This window comes from Marmota flaviventris, chromosome 1 (genome assembly GCF_047511675.1).
Source record: "Marmota flaviventris isolate mMarFla1 chromosome 1, mMarFla1.hap1, whole genome shotgun sequence".
Lineage (NCBI taxonomy): Eukaryota > Metazoa > Chordata > Mammalia > Rodentia > Sciuridae > Marmota > Marmota flaviventris.
This window is the reverse complement of record NC_092498.1, coordinates 134,810,351-134,830,967: the sequence shown is the minus strand read 5'-3', so window position 1 is coordinate 134,830,967 and position 20,617 is coordinate 134,810,351. Positions and strand designations below refer to the sequence as shown.

Sequence of the window (20,617 nt, the reverse complement as noted above, 5' to 3'; positions counted from 1 at the left end):
CATCTCAGACCCTGGGCCTCGTCACGTTCTCCCCACAGGGCACTGTGTTCCCGGTCCCCAGAATCAGGACGGAGCCCCTGGGGGAGCCAGGATGCGCTGCCACACCCACTGGGGACCCTGTGTGCTTCTCCCGAGCTGCCCAGGAGGGACGGGCAGCAGTGGGGAGGGCCGCCTTCCAGTGGCCCAGCGGGCCCTTTGTTCTCCAAAAGGGGATCCAGGATCTTCCCTGCTGACCACGGCTCCTGGTGACCTCCGACCCTACTGGACAGGACTCCAGTGTTAGGAAGGAAGCCAGCGAGCGGCACCGGGAAGGGTGTGGTGTCTTCATCGGGTCCCAGACCCTGGCAGGCCCGCTGCCCCTCCCCCTGGGCAGCCTCGAGGCCCCCGGGTTCCCAGGGGATGCACACACAGAGAGCAGAAGCAGCCCAGAAGCTCCCAGGCTGGGCAGGGACAGACCCTGTCGGCGCCCATCCTCTGTGCTGATGGCGGTGGAGCAAAGGGCTGGGAGCCCAGGCAGAGGCCCAGGGTGGAGGCCCAGGGTGGAGGCCTGGGAAGTCGGGAGCTCTGGAGCAGGTGCTGTTCTGAAAGCACCCCTGGCCCCAGGGCAACGCTCGGGGTCTCCTGCCCCTGGTGTGGCTCCCCCACGGTCCTGCTGCAGGAGCTGCGGTCCTCAAAGTGAGGTCCCTGGCCAGCAGCAGCGTGTGGGACTCTAGGAAAGGCTCAGGACTCTGGCCTCGGGGGGTGTGTGCTGATGTCATAAAGTCAGAGAGGGGCCAGAGACAAAGGAGACCTTGGCTCACAGGTGCCGCAGCCCAACTAGAAAGAGCAGGAGGCCCGATGAGGCCCGTCCCCGAGGCCCGGCAGCCTCTGTCCTCTTTACAGGTCTGCCTCAAGGTTTTCATAGCAGCGAGTTCTTTAAAGTGACTTAAAAGTGTCTGACACTGCCCCCCCCATGAAAAGATCCCCAAACAGACTTCAGAGCCGGCGAGGCCAGACCATGGGCCAGAGGAGCTTTGGGCCACATGGTATTGGAATTTGTGGACGATATCTGGAAATCAAAGAGAGATTCCAGGTTTCTGGCTTCTTTAAGAAACCGGGAGCTGCGCCAGGGCCGCCTGCACCCCAGGCTGTGGCTCCTCCCGCCTCCCGGGGCGCCGCCGCTCCCCACAGGCCCTGCAGAGGATGGAGCAACACAGGTGTCGGCTCATCCCGACCTGCCCACGCGCCCTGGGCACAGAGCTGCGAGGCCAAGCTCCTGGGCAGGAAGTGGGACAGAGGGCCCGAGACTCACATGGACTCAGCCACAACAGGAAGAGCTGAGGACACCGGGAGCCCCTGGAGGCTCACGCTGGCGCACGCAGCACTCCCAGACATGGCTGGCAGGGGACACTACACACCGTAACTGGCCTGGCTGTCCCTCCAGAGGAAGGAAAGCGTGTGCACATGGGCTGGCACATGATGCTCCTGGTGGCTTGGCCAGCCCAGCCCAGCCCGGCCGGGGGCCACCAGCAGTTCTAGCCACGGGCGGGGGGGGGGGGGCTTGCATGGGGGCTGCTGGTGCCACCGGCAGGGGCACCTGCCCAAAAGTCCCACCTGGTGCCGAGCAAAAGCCCAAGTTGGCTCAGAGCAATCTCCTCAGCTACGTCCCAGGAGGGGGACGCGAGGACACCCCAGGGACGGGGGCTCTTGCTTCTTGCTCCTGGTGCTGGTGGCAATCTGGTGTCCTGATGTGGCCCAGGCTGACAACCAAGATGGCCACTCACCATGTGCCCATCAGGCTTCCCACACCTGCTGTGCAGTCTGCCGTCCACCCGAGGCCACTGCTGCCCCTGCGCCCATTAAGAGACACGGACTCCCGTTAAGAAAGCCCAGACCCTAGTCCAGGCCGGCCGTGACCCTACGCTGGCCAACAAGAAGGAGACTTCTGGGGAAAACGTCCCCTTCCAATAAGACACCTGGGCAGCCCTCCCAACGTATCACACCTCCTTTTCGGCTTTGAGTTTTGTTGTGTGGAAATGTCTGAGGCTATGGCAGCCATCATGAGACCATGAGGACAAGGCTAAGATGAACGCAGAGTCTGGACGTAGCTGAACTACTCAACACGTGGAAAGGCCACCTGCTCCCGACCCTTACTCAGCATGGCAGGGAACATACAAGCCACTGGGAAACAGATAATAGATTGCTCACAGCTCAGAACACCCATCAGGGGCTGAGAGGGTAGCTCAGTGGCAAAGCACTTACCTGCAAGTTCAACCCAGCACCACCGAAAAGAGCGTCATTTGAACAAAGCATCCTTCAAGTCAGTCTAACAGCCCGTGGGGCAGGCACTGTCACAGACTCCAGTTAACAGATGAGGAAACCGAGGCCCAGAGAGAGATCAAGCCACTCATCTTCTCAAAGGCATAAACCCAGCTTTGGCAGAGGGTCTTAAAGTCGGGTCCGACCCCAGGACCCTGACACACACCCCAGTGAAGGCCAGAGGTGGTGTGAAGGGTGAGGACCCAGTGACTGCTACTTGGCTCTGGTGGTCCCAAGGCAAATGCAGCACCACCTTGAGCAGCCCCAGCCAGGCCACAGCCTGCCCCTCCTGGAGCCTCCCTGACAGACACCAGCCACATCAGCTCCAGGCTGATCCCAGCCTCCCTTTTTGCACATAAGTCGGGCAGAGGACGACTCTTCCTCTATGCCCCGAGATGTCCCTCCAGCCAAGAAAGCCGGTTGGTGCAGCTGGGGCACCCTCAGCAATCGGCCCGGGTTCACTCAGCCCGACTCCTGCTCCTGCTCAGCCCAGATGCTAACGATAGATTTTCCTCTCGACATGGTCAAAAAATTGTTTTGATCAGGAGGCTGAGGCAGGAGGATCACGAGTTCAAAGTCGGCCTCAGCAACGGCAAAGCACAGAGCAATTTAGCGAGACCCTGCCTCCAAAGAAATACCAAAAAGGGCTGGGGCTGGGGCTCGGTGGCCGAGTGCCCTGAGTTCAATCCTCGGGACCAAAACATGTTTTAAAAAAAATTTTTTGACGGGCTGGGGCCGGGGCTCAGTGTTAGTGCACTTGCCTGGCATGTGTGAGGCCCTGGGTTCGATTCTCAGCACCGCAGATAAATAAATAAATAAATAAAATAAAGGTCCGTTGACAACTAAAAAAAAAAAATTTTTTTTTGAAAGGGAAACAGCACATTTTGTGACATGTGAAAATGACATGTGACTCGCCTCTCAGTGTCCACTCCCCCTGCTCAGCTCGGCCCCCTCTGCGGCAATGGCCAGCGCAGCAGCAGGCTCAGTAGCTGAGACCCGGCTCGCAGGGAGCTCACACTGAGGACGCCGACTGTCCGTCCCTGCAGAGTTGGCCAGCTCCCGTCCTGCCCACTCACAAGCCCTGAAGACTGTCCCTGCCGTGCCAGTAACCCACGTGACACCGGGCCACGCCACTTGGGAGGGGCAGGTGCCCCAGACCAGCTCCCTCCAGCCCCACATGGGGACATAAGCGCCACCCCTCCTCTCGGTGACAATGGACACAAGGACCGGGGACATGAGCTGTCCTGAGAAAGCACAGCAGGCAAACGCCCTCAGAGGGCCACGCTAGACGGGCTTCCTGGGGTCACCCCGGCCACGGGTCAGGGACGCTCCTGAGCCTCGCCAAGGCCTCGGGGATGAGGCCCAGGGCCCAGGCCTGCGGGGACCCGAAGCCCAGGTTGCTCCTCGGACAGTGGCTTTCGAAGCGGCTCAGTGCACTGGAAAGCCATCCCTCCCGGCCAGGCTCTCCTGTCCCCACACCAGCAGCCCGGTCCCTGCGGTGACCCGCTGTCCCTCCAGCTCAAACCTACAGCGACTGCTTTGGGGGTTTGTTTTAATTTTGGCACAGGCCCCCAGCACGGGTGGGTCCCATGTCACCGCGTGCAGCTGAGTGGCGTCCAGGACCTTCCAGGGCTGCCCACCCCGGCCATCCCCACAGAGGCTGTCGGGCTGAGCCCTGGCCCGGGAAACACGCCCCTGAACTCCTCCGCCGGACCTGGTTCCCATCGCGTCACCCACTCCAGGTGGCTCACACAGACAGAGGCGCTGTGCCCGTCCTTCCTGCGCAGCGTCTCCGGGTCCACCCGCGCCGCAGCCTGTGGCACAATGGCTTCCCAACAATGCCCCCTGGGGGGGCGCACCTCGGTGTCCACCAGTCACCAGTGAGTGGACCCGGCTCTCTCCCACTGTGGCTCTGGTGGAGAACGTGGCCGCCAACTCGGAGCCCCAGTGTCCTGTCCCTGGGGTCGGCTGGGCCCGGGGGGAACCGCTATGGCCCTCGGTGATCCGTAGCCCAGCCCTTGTCTCTTCCGCAGAGGCCACACGGGCTGGAGCCCACCCACAGCTCCTGGGCTCTGGGCGTGGACAGTGACCACCAAGGGGCCAGTCTCTGCCTCCCACCTGCTTGCTGGTCACCTGCACATCCCCTCTGGGGAAGGGCTGCCCGGGCCCCCCGGGTCTCCCAGGACTGTGTCACTCTGAGCTGTCCTCCCGCCCTTCCCGGAGCAGGCGGAGGCCACACTGCCCCTGGGCCTGTGCCCGGCTCTGGCCTCTGCCCCGCCGTGCCCTCCGCTGGCCGGGCTCCTGTGCCTGGCTCCCCCTCAGCTCCATTAGCGCGGCCGCAAGGGGCGCTGCGACTACCCGCCCGAGGTCCCCTTCCCACCCCCTCCAGCCCCCTGCATGGGGACACTCTTGTCCCCGGTCCCTCTCCTTCTGGAATGGAGCTGCCCTGGCAGGACCCGCCCTCCTCCGTCCACGGTGGCAGCTCCGGCACATGGCAGGCACCCAAGGTGGGCGAGCACCTGTCCAGGTAGCAGGGAAGGAGCCTGCGCCCGTCACCGGGCTCTGGGGTCCCGCCCCGCCCCGCCCATCCCCTCCTCTCCCTCTGCGCTCAGCCAGGCCACAGCGGTGACAGCCTAGGACAGCTGGCTGTGGGGGCGGCCACCCGCAGCACCACTGGGGTCCACGGTGCCTGTGTCCCACCCTCAGCTGGGCCCGGCGCTGCCCAGGTCGGCCCAACTCTGTGCTACCCACACCGAGGCCTCAGTGGCCCTGAGTGCGGACGGCGTGGCCCCTCTCCGCATGTCACGCAGACCACGGGAACGCGAGGCCAGCCACATCAGGACAGCCACCCACAGCCACAGCCGAGCTCTAGGCAGTTCCGCCACCTTCACCCGTCCCCAGGTCGGGCTGGCTCGTGCCTCTGGGTGGAGGAGCCCAGCACTGCCCTCGCCAGCACTGCCCTCGCCAGCTCACCCTGTCACCTCGACCCAGCCCCAGGACCCTCCAGGACCCTCCAGGACCGGGGGCGCTCAGAGCTCTGCATTTCAGCACAGGGAAGGCGGGACAGGGCCGGAGGCCAGCGCAGGGCCTGCCTGGCCGTCCCCCCATGCTGCGGCTCAGAGCAGGAGTGGCGGAGGCGTCCCTCGTCCCTCTCCTCACCTGCAGGGTGGAGCGCAGGCCATGAGGTCAGAGCTGGGCTGATGACAAGCCCCGGCCTCCCAAGCCTCTCTCTCCACTGGCCCAGGCACCCAGGCCTCCTCCACAAACCTTCCTACCCCCACCCGTGGCCTTGGATGCCTCCGAGAGCCGCTGACCGTGTACCACAGCGACTGCGCCAACCTGAGGGCTGCCTCACAGCCCCCAGGGGCAGCCGAGGACCGGCAGCACCCCCAGGTTCCCCCCATCAGCTCCTTCCTGGAGCATCTGCTCTGCAGCAGGGCCATCGCCCAGCTACAGACAAGGAAACCGAGGCTCAGGCAAGCCCAGTGTCCTGCCTGTGCCACAGGCTGGAGAGCACCGTCCAGCGAGGACCAGCCCAACCTCGAGCAGGTCAGCAGCTGCCATTGCTCTTCCCGTTTGCCCCGACTGTCTGGGAATCTAGGTCTGGACATCAGGATCTGCTTGTCTTTAAGCCCTGGAAACCAACACAGCCCAGCCAGGCCCAGGGCACAGCCTCTGGCAAGAGTGGGGCACTGAGTCCTGGTTGGGACTTGGCTTCCACCAGCAGCTGTGTGGCCTCAGTCAGTCGGGTACCTCGACCTCTCTGAGCCTGTGCCTCCTCCTAGAAAAAGCGTAACTGTGCCTCAGCGGGTGGGTGTGGATCTGAGCTGGAGACGTCATACAGCTTGGGAATCGGCACACAGCAAGCACTCAGTCAGTGCTGGCTGTGGTGCACACCATCCCTCCTTTTGGGGGGGGGGTGAATGGTGGCACCCCAGGAGTTAAGTCCACTCAGCACCTGTGACAGTGGTCTTGTTGGGAGAGAGAGTCTTGGCGGATGTCATCATTAAGTGAAGGGTCTCGAGCTCCCCTGAACGAGGACGGCCCAAAGCCAATGTCATGCGTCCTTACAAGAGAAGGCACTGAGGAGGGGGCCTGTGAAGAGAGGCTGGGACCCAGGGACAGGAGGGACACGGGGAGCAGGACGAGACGGGAAGGTCGTCGGCGCGGGGGGGGGAGGTAGCACCCGGCCGACACCTGGACCCCAGGCTGCAAAATGCACTCCCGACGCCCTGAGCCCACGGTGGCGGGCCAGGCGGCCCTGGGACACAGGTGCACGGGTCCTCTGGGTGACACTCCCACTTGGTGAGACGCCTCGGGTGGCCCCACCTGCCAGAGACCCCACGGCACAGCCCTCCCCAGGGCTCCACCTGTGGACATGTGGCTCTGTCCTGTGCAGGCCCATCTACAAAGCCACAGCGAGGGGCAGATCTGGCTTCCAGAGGACGAGCCCGTGCCCCCACCCACCTGGTGCCAACCCACAGTGCCACCGGGCCCAGGGAGCAGAGCCTGTGTGCCCAGGCCAGGCAGGGAGCGTGCGGAGCTGGGCCCTGGGGACAGGGACATATTTTCTGCAGGAAGAAACAAGCAGCTACTGACTGAGGTCCCCTGGGAGCGGGACTGGCGGAGAGCCCCTCGGTGCCCCTGCCAGCGGCTGGCTTCCCGGCCGCGAGCGGGTCCTGAACACACCCCGGTCTGACGTTCCTCCGCTCATCGTGCCAGCCGCGCTGTCCGGGCAAGAGCCAGGCACACGGCCCAGGGCTCCTGAGCCACATGACCCGCCCCAGCGGCTCCACGTGGCCTCTGGTTGTGAGAGTGGGGACCAGCCCCGTGGCAGAGGAGAAAGTGACCCGGGGAGTAGAACCCGGACTCGAATGGACCAGGGCTCTGCAGATCCTGGCGCTGGGCACACGGGCTGCAGTGATCTCTCTGTCTCCCCAAATTCATGTCCACCTGGACCTGATTGGGAAATAAGTCTCTGCAGACGCCATCAAGACCCTCAAAACGAGATCACCCCAGACTTGGGGGTGACTCACCCCGAATCCAGGTCACAGGTCCTTAGAGAAGAGGAGAAACCCCGGAGAAGGCCCCATAAGGACAGGCAGACCAGAGTGACGTGCCCCAAGCCAGGACCACCAAGGACCACCAAGGACCGCCAAGGACCACCAAGACCTGCCGGCCACACCACCTCGATGCTCTGCAAGGTCAATTTCACCTCAATAAATTATCAAATAAAAAACATGAGTTGGACCAAAAACTATGGCAATCATTTTGAAAAATGTTTTGCACTTCCCAGGCAGTGACCAGCCCTCCTCCTCCTCCTCCAGCCCTGGAGGAACTGGGGTCATGCGCCCTGCAGGCAGGGGAACAAGAGTCCACAGCTCAGGACAGGACACAACATTAGGTCACCTAGAGGCTGGATAGACCGTGGCAACCTGGTGGAGTATTACGCAGCCATGAAAATGAGGCACCCCTTTGGCAACGATAGGACTGAGTCTCACGAAGATAATTTGAACCAAAAAGCGGCCCAACAGGGCAAAGTGAGGAGAGTCCACTCAGGTGACGTTCAGAACAAGCCAAACCCAGAGAGCAGCGATGGTCATAGGGGCGTGCTGTGAGGAGCCAGCCAAGTACGGAGCCGGCGCCTTCCTCCCCAGGGGCTGCGGGGAGGGTCCGTCCTCCCCCCGGGCCACTGCACATGTGCTCGGCTTGGCTGTTTGTCTGGCTACACGGCCTTCATGCACCTTCCCAGAATTGCATAATGTTTCACAATAAAAAGAAATCGCAGGCTTCGAGGTGAGAGGGTGGCCGGGGGTGGCCGCAGGTGGGGCCAGCGTGCCTGGGAACGGACAGTGGAAGGAAATCCCAAGGCCGGTGCCGCAGCCGAAGCTGCCCAGGAGCCCGGCGGACTCGGCTCCCGGCCAACTGGAGCCAGAGTGGCCTCCCGCAGTCGGAGCTGGGAGCTGGCCGGGGCTCTCTGCGGGGCTTGGCAGGGGACGGAGAAGCCCCACCTGCCCCCCGCGGGTGCGCCACCCCCACCAGCACAGCCCTGGCACCCGGGACCCAGACCTGCCAACCCGAGGCGGCTCAGGAGTGAGACCGACGTCTCCTTCCACGTCCTGGAGCCTGGCGGGCCCGGGCCTGGCCAAGGCTCTAGAGGGACGGACACCTCGGCCAGCGCAGAGTGGGGCCAGGGAACGGAGGTCACTGTGGAGGAAGCAGCCGCAGGCGCAGCTTGTCCCAAGCCAGGTGTTGAATCTCACCGGGTCCGAGGCCACCACGGGAGGGCTCTGCTCCGTCCCCTCCCAGGGTCTGTGGGAGGGCAAGCGACCAGACCGGGCCACCCGGACAGCGTCACCGCGTCCTGCCAAAGGCACTGGCCAGGCCTCTCCCTGGCCCAGAGAAGGGAGGACAGATGACACAGGACAAGAGTCTGGTTTAAAATGAAAATGTCAAAAACTAATAAATAAGTAAAAAATAAAAATGAAGCCGCCCACGGAGGGTGGTGTGGCCTGGAGGGTGTCAGCACCGGCTGGTGAGCGGGATCCTGAGCTCCGTCCCCGGGGTGCATGCCCCCGCCTGAGGGGACAGGGAGCGTGGCCTTCGGGCCACAGGCCTCCAGGGGAGGCACCTGCTGTGGCTCTCAGAAGGCTCCAGAAGAGCCAGGTGCGGTGGCCACACCTGTCATCCCACTGGCCCTGGAGGCTGAGGCAAGAGGATCCTGAGTTCAAAGCCAGCCTCAGCCACTTAGAGAGGCCCTTCTCGAAATAAAAACTACAGAGGGCTGGGATGTGGCTCAGGGGTAGAGCACCCCTGGGTTCCATCCCCAGGACCAAAAAGAAGTCAGAGAGAGAGAGAGAGAGAGAGAGAACACCCAAGGGCGGCAAATCATGTTGTGGTGTAATTATCTCAAAATAAAAATTTGCAAAATAAAACCTTGGTGTGGACAAAAAGCCCCCCGGGCTGCTCAGCCTAAGGTCTTCCACTGCGAAAGCTCTGGGTACCCAGGTGCCCCAGGAATCGGCATGATATTTAATGACAAGCCCCGGTACCCGTGGGAGACTCAGACAAGCACCGTGAGAGAGGAGCTTGGCGCAGGAAGGAGAGCACAGCCCCACCCGCCTGAGTGACAAGCACAGCCCCGGGGGCTCCTCTACCAGGTGAAGATGCTGAAAACGGCAAACGAGAGGTGACACCCCCACGCCAAGCTGCTCTTCTCAGGGCTGACACACTGTGCTCAGTGCATACGAGCTCTGGAAGCTGAGGCCCTGCCAAGGGCTGGAGGGAGGTCTGGGGACCTGAGAGCACAGGCGTGACCCTGACAGTGACATCTGGGACCACACCTCCCCGCTCTGCTGGGGCCTCTTGGCCAGGTGGCAGGGACTCATGAGGGCACCCAGGCCACTGGTGAGGCTCATGAAGGGGCCAGGGCGGGCTGACCTGGCCTCGTCCCCTTCACCTGCATCCCAGTGCCACCCTGGAGCCAGACGGAGCCATCTCGGGCCCACCCAGCTGACATCTCTCCTGCTTTATGGAAAAACACCCCCTCCCAGCCCCGACGCCAGGCCAGAGCAGGCGGGCGGAGATGGGACCCCGGGGACGTGGCCTGGCGTCTCTCTTGATGACTTGTTCCTGTCCCTACCCAGGCCCCTTCCCGCCCCCGCTCCCACGCCCTCCTGGCCCTCCTGGCCCCTGCCCAGCGTCCTGCCTCCTGGGGCCAGAGCAGCCCACCTGCCAACAGTCCCAGCTTCCGGCCGTGGGTAGAGCCTGCTGCCCCCAGGACGGTTCCCCAGGGAGTGGCCCAGGAGCCCCAGAGCCAGCCACCTGAAGAGCCCTGAAACCTCCCCCATGGGCTGTGACAGGCGGCCACCCCTCCAGGTCTCGGATACAGCGCCAAAGGAAATCATCCCTAATACCGCCACAGCGAGCCGCCACCGTGGGAGGCAGTGTGGGGTCAGGCGAGGGCACTATTGGGGGCAGCAGGCCCGACACCGTGTCACTGTGTGTCACCCCCTCCCCCTCCTGCTCGCCACCCTCCTTCCTCCAGGGCACCACTCTGTTCCCACCTGAGTCCCTATGGTTTGGAGAAGGCCAGCTGTCCCTCGCCTCCCAACGAGCATGGGGCCTGGGATGACCAATCAGAGTGGTGCATTTCCTGAGCCACAGGGACGGCTCCTGGGTGACCCCACTGTTCCTGCTAAAGCCCGAAGGTGGAGAGTGACGCTTCCACCTGAGCGGTCCCGCCCGGCCCTCCTGGAGGCCCGCTCCCCGGAGGCCGCGGTGCCGGGACCAGCCCCCCGCCTCCCGGTTCTGCCAGAACAGGGTCTGTTTCTTTGCCCGGCCCTCAGGCAGCCTAGGGACAGGACTGTAAGCTGTCTGTCCCTCCTTCCTGACCACCAGCCTCCACTGGGGCGGGAAAGAGGAGGACACCGGTGCTCAGGGGAGACACAACCCGGAGAGAAGTCTCCGGAACGCGGATCAGGCAGGCTGCAGCTCAGGGCCGGAATCTGTGGCTGTGTCCAGGGCCCAGGCCTCTGGGTGCCGAGGGGCACGTGACCCCCTCAGCCTCACGCAGCCCTAGGAGGTGGCTGGGAGACGGGCACAGCAAGGGCATGTCCTTGCCCTCAGCCTCACAGGAGGAGCAAGAGCGGGGGCCGAACCTACCCAGTCGGGCTCCACAGTCACGCTCTCGGGGATCCCACGGGATCCTCTCCCCACCTAGGTCCCAGGCGCCACCCCAGGCACGTCTCCTCCCTGGACAAGGGTCTCCAACTATGGGGTTCAGCCAAAAACAAGACATGGAGGCCCCCGTCTCTGGAACCCAAGAAAGTAGATGAGCTCATTTCAAAGAGGGTCAGGGCTCAGCAGGGACCACGGAGCAGTCACCGCACAGGTGGAGCCAGTGGCAGGGGCGGGGCAGAGGTCCACCTAGGCTTGGGCCTGGGAAGTGTCCTCTTCAAGAAACTGCATTTGGAGCTGGGGATGTGGCTCAAGCAATAGCGCGTTCGCCTGGCATGCGTGCCTGAGTTCGATCCTCAGCACCACAAACAAAGATGTTGTGTCCGCCGAAAACTAAAGGAAATAAATATTAAAATTCTCTCTCTTTAAAAAAAAAAAAGAAAGAAAGAAAGAAAAAGAAATTGCATTTGAACTGAAATGTCAGAGCACCCAGGAGGACTTCTGGGCAGAGGCAACAGCCTGTGCAAAGGCCCTGGGGAGGGAAAAGCTCAGCAGATTTGAAGGAAGGCCTGTGAGGCTGGGCTGGGACGCTGAGAGGTGAGGCAGGCGGGGGCCAGGAAGGAAGGACACCAAGGCCGGGTGGACAGGCAGAGGCCAGGTCCAGGAGGGTTCTCTTCAGATCTTGGGAATGATCCAATTTGCCTGTTTTAAAGAGCCTCTGGCTGTGACAGGAAGGAGTGGCAGCAGGACAACAGGGACAGGCAGGGGACAGCCACAGGGAAGTGCTGGCAGCCATGCGAGGAACGTGGCAGCCGAGAGGGGTGGCCTCACCCCCAGCACAGGATGGTGACCCACCAGGGTGACAAGCCACCCTGTGCAGTGACCTGCCTTTTGAGTGTCCATTTGATAAATATTTGGGAACCTGAGATTAAGTGACGGCCTCGTTCCAAGCGCTGGGGACACAGCGAGGACACAAAGGTCCTCGTCCTCTTGGGCCCGACGTTCTCATGAAGAGAAATTGACAACAAACAAAAGCCACGACCCAGAGGTGAAGGGCTCGTGTCCATGTCTCGAGCCACAGAACACAGCAGGGCCGGGGTCTGGGGTCGGGGGTCAGGGGACAGGGGGCAGGGATGGGGTCAGGGGGCGGGGTTCGGGCAACAGGAGGAACCCCATCTTCCCCAGGGGGGTGGGCATCCTTCATGAGCAGGCCAGGGCTGAGGGCACAGACTGTGCTGGAGGTGACCAGGAGTCCAGCGTGCGAGGGAGGGGACGGGCCCAGGCCAGAGGGGCCGGAGGCAGAGGGTTCTGCCTCTGGACCCAGGTGACAGCAGCCCTGCAGGTGTGGAGCAGAGGCCAGTGGCTTAAAGACCCTCCTGGGGAGCAAGACGGAGCTCAGGGAGGCCCTGGGAGGCCACCTCGGGAATCCAGGCTGACGGGCCTCAGACCAGAGCGGTGGCCATGGCCACCGAGAGAAAGAGCTGGACTCCAGGGGAAGCAGCCAGGCCCGGGGACACCAAGTTGGGAGTGGGCAAGGCCAAAGTGACACTTCCCGTGTGCCTCTGGGTGAGGCTGCCCGGGCCTGAGTGGACACTGGGAGTGTGTCGAAGCCTGGGAGTCACAGCAAGGACCGGGCCACTGAGGAGGCCCACTGAGGAGGCCCGGAAGATGAGACCGAGAGGAGCCGGCCAGCGAGGGAGGAGGAAAAGCTAGGACGCACGTCTAAAGTGGCTCAAGAGACCTTCAAGTCGCTTCCAGAGAAGGTGGAAGGAACTCATTCAAAATGCCAGGAAGCAACCAAGGGCCAGCCACTCCCGTTCCTTCCCCCCACCCCCCAGCAACAGATGCTCCTGGAACAGGAAGAAACAGCGGGCAGGGGGCGGGGGAGGGGGAGGGCTGCGAAAACAAAGACCACGCTGGGGTCTCTGGTTCTGGGGGCTCTGGGCGGAGGGAGCAGCCTGAGGACGGAAGTCACCCTGGACAGGCTGCAGGCTGGGCCTCCCTCAGGCTGCAAAGCCCAGCGAGCCTCTCTGTGCTGTTTGGTTAGCCCCAGGCCGGCCACTCCCCAGGCCAGTGGAGGCCAAGGTCGCCTTTGAACTGGGAGAAGGGGGGTGAAGTCAATAAAATTTTTATTTTGTTTTTATTTTTGGTGGCGCCCATGGAGTCCTCTGCACAATCAACTGTTCACAGCGGGGCTCAGCGCGTGACGCACGCCTGTTGGCCCAGCGACTGGGGAGGCTGAGGCAGGAGAATCCCAAGTCCCAGGCCAGCCTCAGCAACTTCGGAGGCCCTGAGAACTTAGTGAGACCCTGTCTCCAAATAAAAACCAAAAAGGGTGGGGACGTGGCTCAGTGGTGAAAGGCCCCCGGGTTCAGTCCCCAGCACCTAAAAAGGAAAACCTGTTCCAGCGTCTCAGCTGCTAGGGAGACGCTGGGTGCTGGGGCCACCTCCCTGCCTGGACTCTGTTCTGAGACTAGACCCTGGAACTCCCTTGGGGGCCTGGCTCGGGGGACCCCAGCCTCTCTTGCTGGCTGAGAGCATGTGACAGCTCTTCTGAACACTAACGCCTCTCCCCACTCCTGCCCCAGCGGGGCCCACAGACGCCAAGGGCGCAGATGCCCCCCCCGGCCAGGTCCCTGGGGACCAAGATGCGCCTGAGGGAAGTTGTCACTTTGCCTGTCCTCGGCAGGGACCCAGTTCTGCCTCAGGTGCTGGCCAGGGCCAGGGTGAGGTGGTTCCAGGTAATGAGCTCCCAAGTTCCCGCTGGCCAGGGTGAATCGGCTTGGGTACAGCTGCCCAGTCATTCGAGGAAGGGCCGCTGCTTCCTGGAGGGACAGCCAGGCAGCAATGGGCATCGCCCGGCACATGGACACACCAGCCGTGGGGCATGTCCTGCCCGAGGGTGCAGGTGTGCGTACGTCCCGTGCCCATGGCCACCACGTACATGGAAGACACACAGCCACTCATGTCGTGCAGGGAGCTGGGCAGGGGCGAGAGAGACAGCACATGGCCTCGAGGGAACAAAGCAGGCGCTGGCCAGCAGCCCCAGCTGCTAGGACCTGTGGGCAGGACACAGGAAAGTACCTGTGGGCACGACCTGGGGCTACCTGTCCCCTGACCATCCCCAGGCGGGACCCTCAGCCTCCTCCCAGGGCCCAGGCAGCTGCTAGGACAGGGCCTCCCCTCCACGGGCTCCTGGATCTGCCTCCAGACCCGGGAAGGCGGCGTGGGCCCTCAGCGGGGGATGAGGAGGAGGGCCTGTGACCACTGACCACCGCTGCCGGCTACGATGCAGAGAAACCCAAGGGCCACCCGGCTGAGGCCAGGGCCAATGCGGACCAAGCAGGACCAGCAGACACCAGACAGGGAAGAGGCTGTCCCCTTGTGGCTCAGGAGCCGGGCTCCCTGGGAGGTCTCCGGCTCCATCCTTGCAGCTGGGTGACCAGGGCCAGCTACTTGCCATCAGCGACCCCTCAATAAAACAGAGGCGGCGGCTGTTTCCCTACTGAGTGAAATGAGGTGAACCATGGAGCCTGTGGCTGCACAAGGAGCGCCCCTAACTGTCCTCCGCCATCAGCCCACCTTGAACTGACCGGCAAAGGACACAGAGCATCCCAGCTCAGTCCACGGCCAGCCCGGGCTCCCATGGTGGCTGCTGCGGAGGGACGTGGGGAGAACAGAGTCTGAGGTTGTGACTGGTCCTGAGGAGGCGGGAGGGGACACAGCCTGACATCAAGTGCGCACTGCCTGCTCCATCCATCATGACCCAGGCACAGCGCTGCCCCCGAGACACCGCAGGGACGTGACATAAAGCCCCCACCCACAGACGTCATGCTCCTGAGGGAGGAAGGGAGAGGACACCAATAAACATGCTCATGGGGCCATGTTTCGAGAAGCCAGGGGCAGGCTACCAAGATGAGCTGGGAACGAGCGTCCAGGCACTGAGGCGGCAGCAGGCCGGGGGTGGGGGAGGAACACAGACAGGACACAGGGTGGCAGGGCTGAGACAAAGGGGAACAGGGGAACGAAGGAGGCTGGGTGGGGGAGGGGTGGAATGACACAAGGAGCCTCCCTGGAGTCGGGACTCTAGTGCAGGTCCAAGCCGCCAACGGGAGGGGAGGGCGGCCAGGGCCAAGATGATAAGGAGGGGTCAGGGTCCAGGTGTCCTGATGGTAAAGTCACTGAGATTTGCTGGCCTGTGAGATACAGGGGAGTCCCGAAGGAGCCCGCAGGCAACGGGGACCTGGAAACCAACGGAGATGCCATTTACTGAGACGAGGACCCAGGCAGGGGAGGCCCGCACAGCCGGAAGGTCAGTGGCCCCGAGGCTGATCCCGGGGAGCAGCGGGTGGCCTCGCCTGAAACCCCAGCGGCTGGGGAAGTGAGGCAGGAGGACCCCGCGTTCCAAGCCAGCCTCCGCAACTTAGGGAGACCCTGTCTCTAAATGAAATATAGAAAGCAGAGTCCTGGGGACGTGGCTTAGTGGAGAAGCGCCCCTGGGTTCAAGGAGAACAGCGGGGACTGGAGGACTCTGGGACTCGGTTTCTCTCCTGGATGTGGGAGAAGGTCATAAGGCCCATCATCAAGGACGGTGGCCAGGAAGAGGGACAACTGGGTGCAGGGGATGCAGGACCCCTCACCCCCACCCCCGCCTGGAGCACAGACGCAAGCGCACGTGCGCGCACGCGCACACAAACACACACACACACACACCAGCAAAGCCATCTGGAGATGGACTGTGACTCCTGCCCCGCACACAGGGAGCCCCACAAACGGATGCCAAGACGTTCACAAGTACAGCCCCACTGTGGACACCTGTCCCACCCTACCCCTGGGGGAAAGGAGACCCGATCTCCCCTGTGACCTCAGTGCCGGGGCCCCTCTGTTACATGCTCTGCATTTGGGCCATCCTTTAACGAAAGCTATGTAATTTTTTTTTAATTAAACACAGAAAGCATGAATGCTCTATTAACAAAATAAGGAGCATCACGGACAAAGCCCTGCCTTTAATAGTTTCCTCTGGCCACGCCCCCAGGCATCCCGTCCTCCCCACCTGGAGAAACCAGCTCTGTCAGGCTGGCGCATACCCTTCCACACCTGTGTCCAAGCTTCTGAATGCACGAATATGAGCATACTGAAAATACACAACATTGCTGGACATAGTGGCGCACACCACACCAGCAACTGAGGAGGCTGAGGTAGAAGGATTGCAAGTTGGAGGCCAGCCTCAGCAACCTAGTGAGGCCCCTGTCTCAAAATAAAAATTTCTTTCAAAAGGGGCAGGGGGGGTTAGGGATGGGGCTCAGCAATACAGCACCCTTGGTGAATCGGGTACTTCAAAAAAAGAAAGAAGGGGCTGGGGATGTGGCTCAAGTGGTAGCGTGATTGCCTGGCATGCGTGCGGCCCGGGTTCGATCCTCAGCACCACATGCAAAACAAAGATGTTGTGTCCGCCGAGAACTAAGAAATAAATATTAAAATTTAAAAAAAAAAAAGAAGGAAGGAAGAAGGAGGGGAGAGAAAGTGAATGAAAATACAGAATGTTGTTGAGTAGTTTTGTTGTTGTTGTTTTATCATAAATCCCCAGAGACTTTCTGTCCCTTAGCAGGGTGCTTCAGCAACTGGGCTGAAATGTACACATCCACTTCCTGCTTTCTAATTTTTGCCCAGAAATCCTTTGGACAAAAGAGCTCCTGGTTTATTTTTCTACTTCCCCACTGAAGAGTCGACTGGGCTGGGGGTGCTCGGGACCCTGCCCACCACAAGCTGCTGCCCAGCGCGTTCCTGACCAAGTGCCTGACCTTAGCCGCGGCTCAGACAGCTTATCTCCAGGAAGGAGGGGAGCCAGGGCCTCTGTGGGTTTCACAAGGCGGCTGTCAGTGGGGCAGGAGGGCCGGGGTACATCCAGAGCCGTCCACACACTCTAATCTCCTTTGTTCCCGCTAATCTTGTTGGGAGGCAAAGCAGATCTGAGAGGCCCGAGGTCCCCAGCCAGCTAGATCGCAGCCGCCCGCTCTCCCAGGAGTCTGCCACCCATGTGCGTCTCAAACACACCACGTAGGGCCTGGGCTGGGGCTCAGTGGCAGAGTGCTTGCCTGGCATGTGGGAGGCACTGGATTCGATTCTCAGCACCACATAAAAATAAATACAATAAAAGTCCATTGACAACTAAAAATATATATATATATATATATATATATATATATATATATATGCGCCATGTACCTACTCAACCCCGTTGAGAAATGCAAATCAACTCATCAGATGAACCCCAAAAAAGAAGAAAAAGATAGTAAAAAAAATCTCTGGTTGGAGGGGAAGGGACACTCCCTCACCTATGTGTGAAAAAGAGAGATTTGCTAGTAACTATCACAACACCGACTGGGCACACACTGGGTCTAGAAGCTGCACTTGCAGAAATCCATGCTGTGGAGGGGTGCTGGATACACTCAGAGGTACGGACTCACCAACATGTAGCAGAGAAGATTATCAGTCAGCAGAGCAACAGGTGCCTGGCGCGGTGGGGCACCCCTGTAATCCCAGTGACTTGTGAGGCTGAGGCAGGAGGATCACAAATTAGAGGCCAGCCTCAGCAACTTAGCAAGGCCCTAGGCAACTTACCAAATCCCTGTCTCAAAATTTTAAAAAAGGACTAGGGTGTACCTCAGTAGTAGAGTGCCCCTGGGTTCAATCCCCAGCACCAAAAAAAAAAAAAATTAAAATTAAAAGAGGGAGAGAGAGAGAGAAAAACAGGACAACAAATATTCACCAATTCAAAGGAAAACGACACCGTGATACACATGTGATACACATGTTCCAACACAAGATACACATGTTCCAACAGGGAGAAATCCTGGAGTAATATTACTACATTGAAAGACGAATGGTAACATATTTACACAGAGCACAGTTGGATTTATGTATTAATGTGTGGACGTGTGTTTCTGATACACATAAAGGTCTAGGAGGATCCACTCCACAGAGTGGGAAGTAAAACAAGGGAACTATCTTTTTCCCCCATTTGAACTTTTTCTTCCCACCGTGCTCCACCAGACCCAGGGCAAGTGCTGAGCAAGGGCTCTGCGGCTAGGCTACACCCCCAGCCATGAGTTTTTATTTTTATAAGCAAGTATTCATGCTTTTGTCCATGAACTTTTTTAATCAACAAAAACAGCATTAACCAACAAAGAGCCGGACACAGGCTCCCATTCAGAGGCACATGGACATAGGAGGCCAAAGAAAACCCTGGCAGGCGCCCTCCCACCCTGGAGTCCCACCCTCAGCCTCTGAACACAGGCTTTCTTCTTCCACGAGGCCCTTGGCCGCCACTCTAGCCCGGGCTGCTCAGAAGCCGACTTGGGCTGGGCGTGTCTCGCAGTCTTCCTGCCTTCACGCCACTCAGCCCCAAGCCAATCCTCAGGCCGGGGTGCGGGGAGGCTCTCCCCCAGCCCTGAGCCTGGAGCTCCGAGTTCCAGGACGGCTCAGGATGACGTGGTCCGCCTCTCTGCAAGCCCAGGGAACGGGAGGGAGTCTGGGGACGCACGCACGTGTGAGCACATAAACCCACTGACCTCCGTCACCCGATCCACAGCCTGAGAAAAAAAGCACCCTGATATGAGGGTCAGTCTCCCCCGGAATCCACCTATGCCGAGGCCCCCCAGCGAGACACAGGTGCCCTTGGCACGGCTCCACCGGCTCACACCCCGCGCACGACAGGCTCTCTCCAGGAGCGGACAGCCTGGGCAGACGCTGTGACACAGGAGAAGTCCTGGCACTACAGAAACCACAGGCTGTCACTGAGATAAGCTTGGCTGGCCGCTACTCTGCAAATCAAAACAGAACACCCTGGAGCTGCCCAGGAGGAAGGGAAGGAGCTTTCCCGCCACCTCCGAGGTGACCTCTGTATTTTCACCTCTCCGAGGTGACCAGGGCTTCTCTGCAAGCAGATTACAGGATGTCATGGGGCAAGACTGGAAAACCCAAAAAACAGAAAAGAGGAAACAGCGGAGAGCACCACTGCTCTCCCAGAGACCCCGAGAGAAAGCAAACAGGGCTCCATCCTCCAGGCCTGCGGGGTCCCAAGAAGTGGCAGACACGTCTAAACAGATGTGTCCTTCCTTCCTGCTCGTGCTCTCTCACGCTCTATGCACCGGGCACGTCCCCATTCCTAAAGAAGCAGAGGAAGGGGGGAAAGACGTCCACTTGCCTGGCAACACCCTCCCTTCACCCCAGTTCAGGGTGGGCTGGGAGGCTCCGGAAAGGTGAGCCTCAGTTTCCTGCCTGGGCACTGCAGGCGCTGCCCAGTGGCCTCAAAGCTCTGAGGCACTTCTAATGTGACAGCTGCCATCTCTTGGCCCTTCGCTCAGGCCAGCTCATTCAAACAGGCCGCCAGCCCGGGCAGAGTCTGTTGGTCTGAAGGCCAGCCACCGCCTCCTGTCCGCTGGTCTGAAGGCCAGCGACACCCAGTGTGTCTCCCTGGGTAAAAGGGCAACCACGTGTAAGGCTGGAATCAGGGGAGGCTCAGGCCGCCAGCACAGGGCTCGTGCCTGCCTCCGCCTGCATTTGGGGAGAAAAGCGGCTTAGCCCGCCTACGGAGCCGGGAAGGCAGCAGGGGGACAGGGCAGCCCTCGGCGCCTGAGCAGGGTCGCTCTGGGAGATTCCGGGCGGGGGAGGGTACCCTGCTGAGCACCTACTGTGGGCTGGGCACCCACGTGAGCCCCAGCAGCACATCCTGTCCTCGTGGGCGCTCGAGATACAGGCAAAGCGCAGCCCTAATGTCACCGGCACTGCACAGGCGGCGGTGGGCAGCTTCAGGCGACACCGCGGGCAGCCTGGTCCTGCTCCTCACCCGTCCTGGGCCCCAGACCCCTGAGGCTGAGGTCAGGCCCCGAGTGGTCGGTTACCCAGGCCCCGTGCCTCCAGCAAAGACCCTGAGCGCCCGGGCCTGGGCCGTGAGGGTGTGGGGAGGTGGGCAGCTGCTGCCCCAAGGCCCTACTGCCCCGCGCTGGGCGGCCCGAGCCCCGGGCGCTCTCACCCACCTTGAGGACCTGCTGCCTGATGAGCGAGGGCACCACGACGATCATGACGGCGCCCAGCACGGCGCACAGCAGCCCCGTGACTCCCAGCGCCACGGCCGCCCAGCGCGTTCGGGAGCGGCCGCCCATGTCTGCGCGCCCAGGCGCCCGCCCGGGGGGACGGCGACGGGCCGACCAGGCGACAGAGGCGACGGGCGGGACTCCGAGCACGCAGGCGGCGGCGGCACGGAGGGCCCGGGACGGTGGCGCGCAGAGGAGCAGCCCGGCAGGTGGGCAGCGGTTTTATGCGCCATGGCCCGCCCCGGCCGCCCTGGGCGCTGGGATCCGGGCGGCTCCGCGGCGGGGGCGGGGCCTGTGGTGCGGGGGCTGGGGCTGGGCGGGGCGTGGATCGGACGCGGGGCGGGGCCGGGGCGCCGGGCACGCCCCCTCCGGGCACGCCCCCGACCGCCTTGGCTCTAGTAGGGGCGCGCGGGCCAGCTGTCCCCGGGTGGTGGTCGCGCCAGGCGCCCCCTCGCTCCTTCCCCTTCTTCCTCCTCTTCCTCCTCTTCCCCTCCTCCTGCCATCGCTGTCATTGCTCACATTTAGCGGGAACGGACCGCCCGCCC

The 20,617-nt window shown here is 61.7% G+C and overlaps 1 protein-coding gene across 3 annotated transcripts in view; it reads right to left on the bottom strand.

Annotated features, from left to right (window-relative positions):
- Positions 1-20,331, bottom strand: part of Scarb1 (scavenger receptor class B member 1) — a 57,037-nt gene extending 36,706 nt beyond the window's left edge. For 2 of the 3 annotated variants that reach the window (XM_027921334.2, XM_027921333.3), the window contains exon 1: positions 20,016-20,330. In XM_027921334.2, coding sequence (XP_027777135.1) covers positions 20,016-20,141 — 126 coding nt within the window. In that variant the 5' untranslated portion in view covers positions 20,142-20,330. Of the gene's footprint in view, positions 1-20,015 lie in introns of all 3 variants that reach the window. The other variant, XM_071616030.1, reaches the window with a different exon arrangement.
- Positions 20,332-20,617: the final 286 nt, after the last annotated feature.